The following is an 8,892-nucleotide window of genomic DNA, read 5'->3' as shown; positions in this document are numbered from 1 at the left end:
TTTAGACCAACTTTGTACGACAAAGTTAAATTTCCGAAGAGAAACCAGCTGAAAAATAAATTTGCACAAAACTTCCCAAATTCCAACAAAAACGATAATTTTGAGCTGAAAAGATACTTAGCGCGTTTAGTTAGCGAGAAAAACACGTTTGTGATGTTTAGACCAACTTTGTACGACAAAGTTAAATTTGCGAAGAGAAACCAGCTGAAAAATAAATTTGCACAAAACTTCCTAAATTCCAACAAAAACGACGATTTTGAGCTGAAAAGATACTTAGTGCGTTTAGTTAGCGAGAAAAACACGTTTGTGAAGTTTACACCAACTTTGTACGACAAAGTGAAATTTCCGAAGAAAAACCAGCTGAAAAATAAATTTGCACAAAACTTCCCAAATTCCAACAAAAACGACGATTTTGAGTTGAAAATATACTTAGCGCGTTTAGTTAGCGAGAAAAACACGTTTGTGGTGTTTAGACCAACTTTGTACGACAAAGTGAAATTTCCGAAGAAAAACCAGCTGAAAAATAAATTTGCACAAATCTTTGAGCTGTTGAAACAGTGAAAACGAAGCAAAACTCACCTGATAATCGAGTGAGTGGCCATAATAAAGTCCGTATCACAGCTGCTGTGTGGGTTCGTCTTGAAAAACTTGGACTTAGTCTGTACGGTCACTAACTTATCGGGAGCCACCTGGATGCGATAGACCGAACTGATTGAGGAACCCGAATTGAGCGTCTCTTTGATATGCGCGGTGATCTTGTGAACGTCCTGAGCGGGCACAAAGTCGCGCAGCACGCGACCCTTGAAGTCTTTGCGCAGCAATTGCGAAATCGGCTCGGAAACGCCCGAAGTGTCCACGCAGATGATTTTGCCCGACGTGTCAAGTTTGGTGGTGAACTGTTCGAAGTAGCACGCCCCCTTTTCACGCTGCGAAATCCTGCTGGCCACGCAAAGCAGGCAGGGTCCGTTGTCGCTTCCGTCGTCCTCAGATACGGACAGCTGATCCCGTAGCAGGGTGGAGGAGATGTGCATCAACTCGTAGCAGGCCTCCTAAACGACCAATCAAACCCGTTAAACCTACACGCAAGTGCCCGATTGGACGCACGTACTCTTTGACTCTTCTGCTCTAGCGTCTCATCCAGATCATCCGGCTTGATCAGCAATCGAACATCGATGGATTTGGATCGGGTGGGCGCTTGCAGCTCGTTGCCCCACTCGATGGTCATCGGCAGAAGATTGGAATGGAACTTCGTGTGATCGCCCAGGTGCATAAAATTGTAGATGCTCTTCCCTATGAGATCCTCCTTGGTGTATCGCAGGTAGGTGTCCACGTTCTCCGTCACATGCTCTACCTGCATTGCACAAACCGTTAAGACACCGGTACTCCCGAGCAGAAGTGACCGATGGACTCACCCTTCCCTCGCTGTTTATCACGAAGAGGAAGCCCTCCAAGGCCTCTAGAAGCAGCGGCCCGTAGATCTCGTTGGAGAGGATTGTGGGCCGCGACGAGGAGACTTCGCCCTGCTGCACAGGATCGGCGTTCTGTTGATTGGCGGAGTCCTGTTATTCGTTTTATGTCCCCTTTAGATTTGGCTGCGCCCCATCAAACCACCCTTTTCTCCTTACCTGTTGCTTGATGCGGCGTATTTGATTGACCGTTTCTTGCAGGATGGCACACTTGTCCGGCTTGACGGAGAGCGAGCTCATGTCCGCAAAATTGGCGGAAATCAGCTCGGCCAGCTCCTCTATGTAGATGTTTTCTTGCTCTCGGCGTCGCTTTTCATTGTTGCACTTGTTGCTGCAAAAGAACGAAATCTTAGCGGCACGCCACTGGATCTTTGGCCGAATTCTTCTTCCATCTGCCCGCTTAATTACCGCGATAAATGTCTTCATTATATGAGGCCACTCGAATGTATACATTGTTGTGACTGTTGTGCACTTGGTTCGGACGCAGAAGTTTTCACTTTTTCGGTGCTTTAAATGGTGAATCAATCACACTGTATAATGAACATTTGAAGGCGGTTTTCCGTTAGTTCATGTACGGGTGATTGTGAAAAAGTCTTTCGCTAAAAGCTCAATTTTTACAGCGCCAAACGCATCACAATAACCCACATTTTGACGATGAAACGTTAGAAAATTGCAAGGCGAAGAAGGTGAAAATAACTGATGAAACGAAAAGCCAGCAGCAGGGCAGCAGGAAATGAACAAAAAAAAAGCGACAATAAAAATCCACTCATCGAAACGCATTTAATGGTGCACAAAATGAACAATGCCAATGGAAAAAAGCAACAGAAAATGGACGAGATGATAAAAGACAGTCGAGATTCCTTAGAAAATAAACGAAATAAGAAAGCCGACATCTCAAGACAGTCATTAATGATGTAAATAAAGAAAGACAATGAAAAGATGCAAAAACAAACTAAAATGCGACAATCTAACAAAAATTGAGAAAATCAACACCCGTAAATAGTTGAGCAAAGCAAAAAACCGTCAATAAAAAGTTGATTCAAGAGAAAGCTGAAGATGAAGGCTCAAATGAAAGAAGACTATTCAAACAATGAAGTCAAAGTCATAAAAACCTGACAAGGAAATGAACATTTAAAGATGTTGGACACATTGAAAGAGGCTATAAAATCTTATCAAACCGCAGTTCAATTTGGGAAAAATAAGACAGTAAAAAGTGGACAATGCGGGGAAACAAATTCGACAAGAAAACGATCAACCGAAGACAGCAGATGATGAACCAAATAAAGAACGACAATGAAAAAAACATCCAAATACAGCAAAAAGATAAGGAACAAACTAAATGGAGACAATGTAAAAAATGGGAGAATAACAATATGACTGAAAAGAAAGCTGAACAAGATCATGGCTCAAATGAAAAAAGGCTGAAAAGAAAGCTGAGGAAGATAAAGCAAGCAATCACAAATTGATGAAGTCAAAGTCATAAAAAAATCCACAATGAAATGAAATTTAAAAGATGCAGTACGCAGTGAAAGAGGCACTAAAATCTTATCAAAACGCAGTTCAATTTGGGAAAAATAAGACAGTAAAAACTGGACAATGAGGGGAAATAAAATCGACAAGAAAACGGTCAACCGAAGACAGTAAATGATGAACCAAATAAAGAACGAGAATGAAAAACTCATCCAAACACAGCAAAAAGATAAGGAACAAACTAAATGCAGACAATGTAAAAAATGGATAAAATCAACAACCGTAAATGGTTGAGCACAGAAAAAGACAATGAAAAGATGACTGAAAAGAAAGCTGAAGATCATTTCTCAAATGAAAGAAGACAAAGCAAACAATGACAAATTGATGAAGTCAAAGTCATAAAAAAATGCACAACGAAATGAAAATCAAAAGATGCAGTACGCATTGAAAGAGGCACTAAAATCTTATCAAAACGCAGTTCAATTTGGGAAAAATAAGACAGTCAAAACTGGACAATGAGGGGTAATAAAATCGACAAGAAAACGGTCAACCGAAGACAGTAAATGATGAACCAAATAAAAAACGGGAATTAAAAAGTCATCCAAACACAGCAAAAAGATAAGGGACAAACTAAATGGAGACAATGTAAAAAAATGGAGAAAATCAACAACCGTAAATGGTCGAGCAAAGAAAAAGACAATAAAAAGATGACTGAAAAGAAAGCTGAAGATCATGGCTCAAATGAAAGAAGACAAAGCAAACAATGACAAATTGATGAAGTCAAAGTCATAAAAAATTGCACAATAAAATGAAAATTAAAAAATGGAGTACGCATTGAGAGTCACTAAAATCTCATCAAAACGCAGTTCAATTTGGGAAAAATAAGACAGTAAAAACTGGACAATGAGGGGAATTAAAATCGGCAAGAAAACGGTCAACCGAAGACAGTAAATGATGAACCAAATAAAAAACGAGAATTAAAAAGTCATCCAAACACAGCAAAAAGATAAGGGACAAACTAAATGGAGACAATGTAAAAAAATGGATAAAATCAACAACCGTAAATGGTTGAGCACAGAAACAAAGACAATAAAAAGATAACTGAAAAGAAAGCTGAAGAAGATCATGGCTCAAATGAAAAAAGACAAAGCAAGCAATGACAAATTGGTTAAGTCAAGTCAAAGTTATAAAACAATGGACAATGAAATGAAAATCAAAAGATGCAGTACACATTGAAAAARGCAATTAAATATTRTCAACACGCAGTTCAATTTGRAAAAAATAGGACAGTAAAAAAGTGGACAATGAGGGGAAATAAAACCGACAAGAAAACGATCAACCACAGACAGCAAATGATGAACCAAATAAAGATCGACAACGAAACATACCATCCAAACACGGCAAAAAGGTAAAAGACGACAGACTAAATGGAGACAATATTTGAATAAATAATGGATCAAATTCAACGACCGTAAATCAATTACAAAACAAGTCACAAAACCAAAATAAAAATWGGATTGATCGAAGAAAAGGCTGAAGAAAATKATGGATCGAATGAAGGAAGACAAKCAAACAATGATAAATTGATAAAATAAAAGACAAAAGATGATAATAAACAAATTATGGAATGGCAATATAACAAGCACGATAAAACTTATACGATATAGCAATATAACAAGCACGAAAAAATTTRGAAAAATGGAAAAGTGATGGACATGAAAGTGAGCAAAAAATKAAAACACATTTGATTGTGAACAACAACAATGGAAAACCCATCTAAAAGCAGTRGAAAATGAGCAAAGYGWATAATCATCGAAAGTCCCTSGATAATGMACGAAATGAGAAAACGATCACTGAAAGACAGAAAATGATAWTATTAAAGAAAGACAAAGAAAAAGCCTTGAAAACAGAGYAARTAATATAGGGGCAATTTAATAGCAAAATATAAATAAAATTGTGCACATTAACGATCRCGAATGTTTGACCACAAAATAAACGACAATAAAAATGAAATAAAAAAAAAGGAATCGAGAATAGAAACAAAATGATCAAGGACAATGATAAGTTCGTTAAAACACAGTTAATGATGGAAAAATCATCTAAAACCAGTAGAAAATGGACGAGATCAAWAGCGAAAGTCGATAAATCATCGAAACACAGTATATGATAAATAATGATCCGAATAAGGAACGACAATGAAAWAGCCACGAAAACACAGCAAGAAGAAAAGGGCTAAAACGGCTAAATGGCGCTAAAATAAACAAAATTTTATCAAATCAATGACAGCAAATGGTCGACCATAGAAGCAGAAAGCGACAAACAAATAGCCAAGATTTACCTCATAGAAAATGAACGAAATGAGACACGAAATCAACGAAGCGCAGCTGATGATCAACAAAGTGAAAAACGACAATAAAAAGTTCAGCTGAAAACACTAATAAATGGACGCAAGAAAAAGCCACCATGAAAAAGCAACGAAAGACAGCAGAAAATCAACGAAAGTACGGAAGTACAAAACTGAGTCAAAACGACAATAAAAAATTGATTGAAAAACAGTAAAGTAGAAGTTACGAATAACAATAAAGGCAAGATCTTAAATATCATAATAGTGAAAACGAAAAACTATACCGAAAATATTGTGTAGAGAACAGAAAAGAAAAGGATGGAGAAACATAACCAAAAGATTATTGATAATGGACGAAATAAAAAAACCAGAGCGCACAAAAACCTTATCTGAGAAAAAGAAAGTCAGTAGCAAGTAAACCGAAAAGCGATAATTAAAGGATCAACGAAACATCACTGATGATGAACGAAGAAAAAACGACAACGGAAATATCTACAACCCTTTTAAAGGCAGTAGAAAAGGACGCAACCGAAAATAACACTAAAAAAGTAATTGAAACGCAGTCAATATTAGATAAAACAGTAAAAAGTGATGCAATGAGAAACGACAGTAAACTGACCATCGAAAAAAACAAGAGGAAAAAAGACGGAATGAAAGGATTCAATCAACAGATCACCAAATCACATACCGATGAAAGCCCAAATGAAAACTACAGGGAATTATCCAATCAAAATGGTCAAAAATTAACAAAATAAACAAAGACAATTTAAAAAGAGTTGATGATGGACGGGGTGAAAAACGACATTGAAAGATCATGTAAATACTGTAGAAAAGTAAACAGAAATGAAATCGTTTAAGGTCGAGAGAAAATAGACGAAATCAAAAATTATGAACTGAAATAAAAAATTACTGCGAAAACGTCCAGCAGGCAGTAGAAGATTCAATTCAATAAAATGAAGAATAACAATGGGAAAATGGTTAAAACACAGTTGCAATGAAAAAATTATATCAAATCAGTATAGAACCGACGAAATGGTGAACGGCAATCGAAAAATCACCGAAGTTCATTACAAAGACAGTAAATAATGTAAAGACAAAGCAAGTAAAGATAAATTGATGAAATAAAAGTCAAAGAAGCATGATAAACTGTTACAAAGTTAAGAAGTGATGGACGCGAAAGACATGCACAAAATGAGAAGCGAGAAAAATGGATTTGATGAGACAGAAAATAATCAATGACAATGAGAAGATATCTAAAAACAGTAGAAAATCAATACAATGAAAAGATGATCAAAATACAGTTGACAACCAACGGAATGCAAAACGACATTGGACAGATCGTTAAAACACAGTAGAGAATAAATAGAATGAGAAACGACAATGAAAAAATAACCTAAAACAATAGTAAGTGGAAGAATTTAAAAACGATAATCAAAATATTGTGGAAGCGGAAAGCGACAATAAAAAGATCATCGAAAAATGAAGCAGCTGATGATGAGCAAAATGAAAAACGACAATAAAGATAATGTAAAAGCAGCAAATAATTGACACAAGTAAAAACAACCGTGGAAAGACCAGCCACAACAGCAGAATATGATACAAAGGAAAAATAATAATCAAAAGACTATAGAAACACCGAAGCCAAAGGAAGAAATTAAAATATATGCTCCGAAATAGTACAAATCGAACAAAAACGAATCCTAGTTGTTGAAACACAGCTAAAAAAGACGGACAAAGTAAATGGCGACGATGTAAAAAAATCAAGCAAAATGTTGCTTTGGCTGTTCTCAAAAACCATCCATTTGAACAGTGATTGAAAAATTTGCATAGAGGAACCGGAAAAAGTCGCTGATTGAAAGCGGCAAACGAGAGGAAGTTGAAGATTTACAGGCCACGTTGCATGGACTTTTGTATCTGGCACAGAACCGCAGACACGTCGAAGAATCGCGTAAATTGTCACCTGGTATAAACAGGTGAGCGGAACTATTCCTCTACTATGCAGTTTTGGGGCATTATGGCCGAAATCCTCGAAAAGTGAAGAAATTCAGCCAGAATGGCAACTGATCGGGGACGACACATGTGAGGCACAAGCAGAAATTGTGGGTTTTATATCAGACAAAATAAAAAAGAAGACGTTGTCTACCAGGTAGATGGCAGCTGCCGCCATTGTTCGTCTGCGGTTGGGGAACGCGAGCTATTCAGAAAAAAAAGACAAACATCTGGCTTTAAGGTTTGTTTTGGTATTAAAAAGATAATGGAACCCGATATCAGGTTGTTAGACCGAACCTAATCATTCCACCAAAAAATGCAAAGAGAACTCACGTCGAAGATGCCACCACATTGTCCGTCTTGTCTTCAGGTGCTTCCATTGCGAGCGCGGAAAATTGGTGTCGGATGGAAATGGCGGAAAAACTGAACAACACCACGGCAGCCGCGAACGGAAACTACTGATTTTGCAGTTGACTATCGCGATAACACATCGACTGCCTGCATGCGTCTCAATAATTATTATCCAAAAAGCGATGACAAAAGCGCACGTCCACGCCAAAAAAGCGACATCAGCACTTTTCACTAGGCCGACATTTTTCAACAATCCAAGTGGGGAACATACAAAAGAAGCTCGTCTTGCACGTTGCACTTCAACATGAGCGCATTCGACGGATTAATATCGAATTTGAGAGGAATTAGGTTGGGCAATGTCTAGTCTATCACGTTCTATTTTATTTCTTCGGCTCTTTTGGCCCCGAAGAAGCAGCAGATAATCTTCCACAGCTTTAAACGAAGAGCGCTTAAAAAAATCGACAGCGACTGTAAAAAGTTTAAAACACCTCACCAGTGGATGAAACTGATTAAAATCCACCAACTCATAGAAGGTGAAGAACGAAATGAAAGACCGAAGAACATGAACGAAACCCATCAGTTGCTGACAGATGAAATGAACGAACCGCAATATAAAACGAATGAGAAGATGAAAAACGCATTGGCAGAGGCAATAATAGTAGTTTTCGATACAAGGGCGAAAAATGTCGTTTTTCGAACGACGACGGCGTTTGACGTGTGTCAATCCGTCAGGAGTTCGAAAAACAAATTTTCGCCCGCGTATCGAATACTATTTTTTATTCGAATGAAAGATTACACGAATAATAAAATGCATCGAATTCATATTTAAAATTTTGTGGCAATGTCATTTTTTGAAATGTCATGTTTTGAAGTTTGTTGAAGTTTAAGTACTTTTTCAACTTGAAACACCTGTGGTCTTGGGTTGGTGTATGCATGTTGCATACTCTGCATGACATTTGCGCTTCTTAAAAAGATCGTGTTTTACGTGTGACAACATCGCAAAAGTAGATAAGTAGGCCATTAAAACGATTATGAGACTGAACTTGTAACACAGGTATAATTTACAAATTGTAAGTAAACTTGAAAATAGGATCAATATTTGTTGATAAACCTACGTAAGTAATTCCTTAAAAAAGCATTTCGGTTATTTTTAAATAAAAATACTAAAAAATATATAATGACAGTGGCAAGTTCAAAGTGTCACATTTACTTTGTCGCACACTGTGCGGTAAAGTCCGTGCGTAAAAGTAAAACAAATGAACGCTAAAGAAA

The 8,892-nt window shown here is 37.2% G+C and overlaps 1 protein-coding gene across 10 annotated transcripts in view; it reads right to left on the bottom strand.

The window, feature by feature from the left end:
* Positions 1 to 8,892, bottom strand: part of LOC109543867 (nuclear receptor coactivator 2) — a 236,614-nt gene that overhangs the window by 75,810 nt on the left and 151,912 nt on the right. For 9 of the 10 annotated variants that reach the window (XM_048662514.1, XM_048662512.1, XM_048662517.1 and 6 more), the window contains 4 exons: positions 1,626 to 1,797; positions 1,413 to 1,559; positions 1,109 to 1,351; positions 580 to 1,049 (listed from right to left, as the gene is read on the bottom strand). In XM_048662514.1, the coding sequence (XP_048518471.1) occupies positions 580 to 1,049; positions 1,109 to 1,351; positions 1,413 to 1,559; positions 1,626 to 1,797 (1,032 nt within the window). The remainder of the gene's footprint in view (positions 1 to 579; positions 1,050 to 1,108; positions 1,352 to 1,412; positions 1,560 to 1,625; positions 1,798 to 8,892) is intronic. The other variant, XM_048662510.1, reaches the window with a different exon arrangement.

This window comes from Dendroctonus ponderosae, unplaced genomic scaffold (assembly GCF_020466585.1).
Source record: "Dendroctonus ponderosae isolate FM_Combo_2020 unplaced genomic scaffold, Dpon_F_20191213v2 Dpon_F_20191213_11, whole genome shotgun sequence".
Classification (NCBI taxonomy): Eukaryota; Metazoa; Arthropoda; class Insecta; order Coleoptera; family Curculionidae; genus Dendroctonus; species Dendroctonus ponderosae.
The sequence above is the reverse complement of the archived record's forward strand: the minus strand, read 5'-3'. Positions and strand labels throughout refer to the sequence as shown.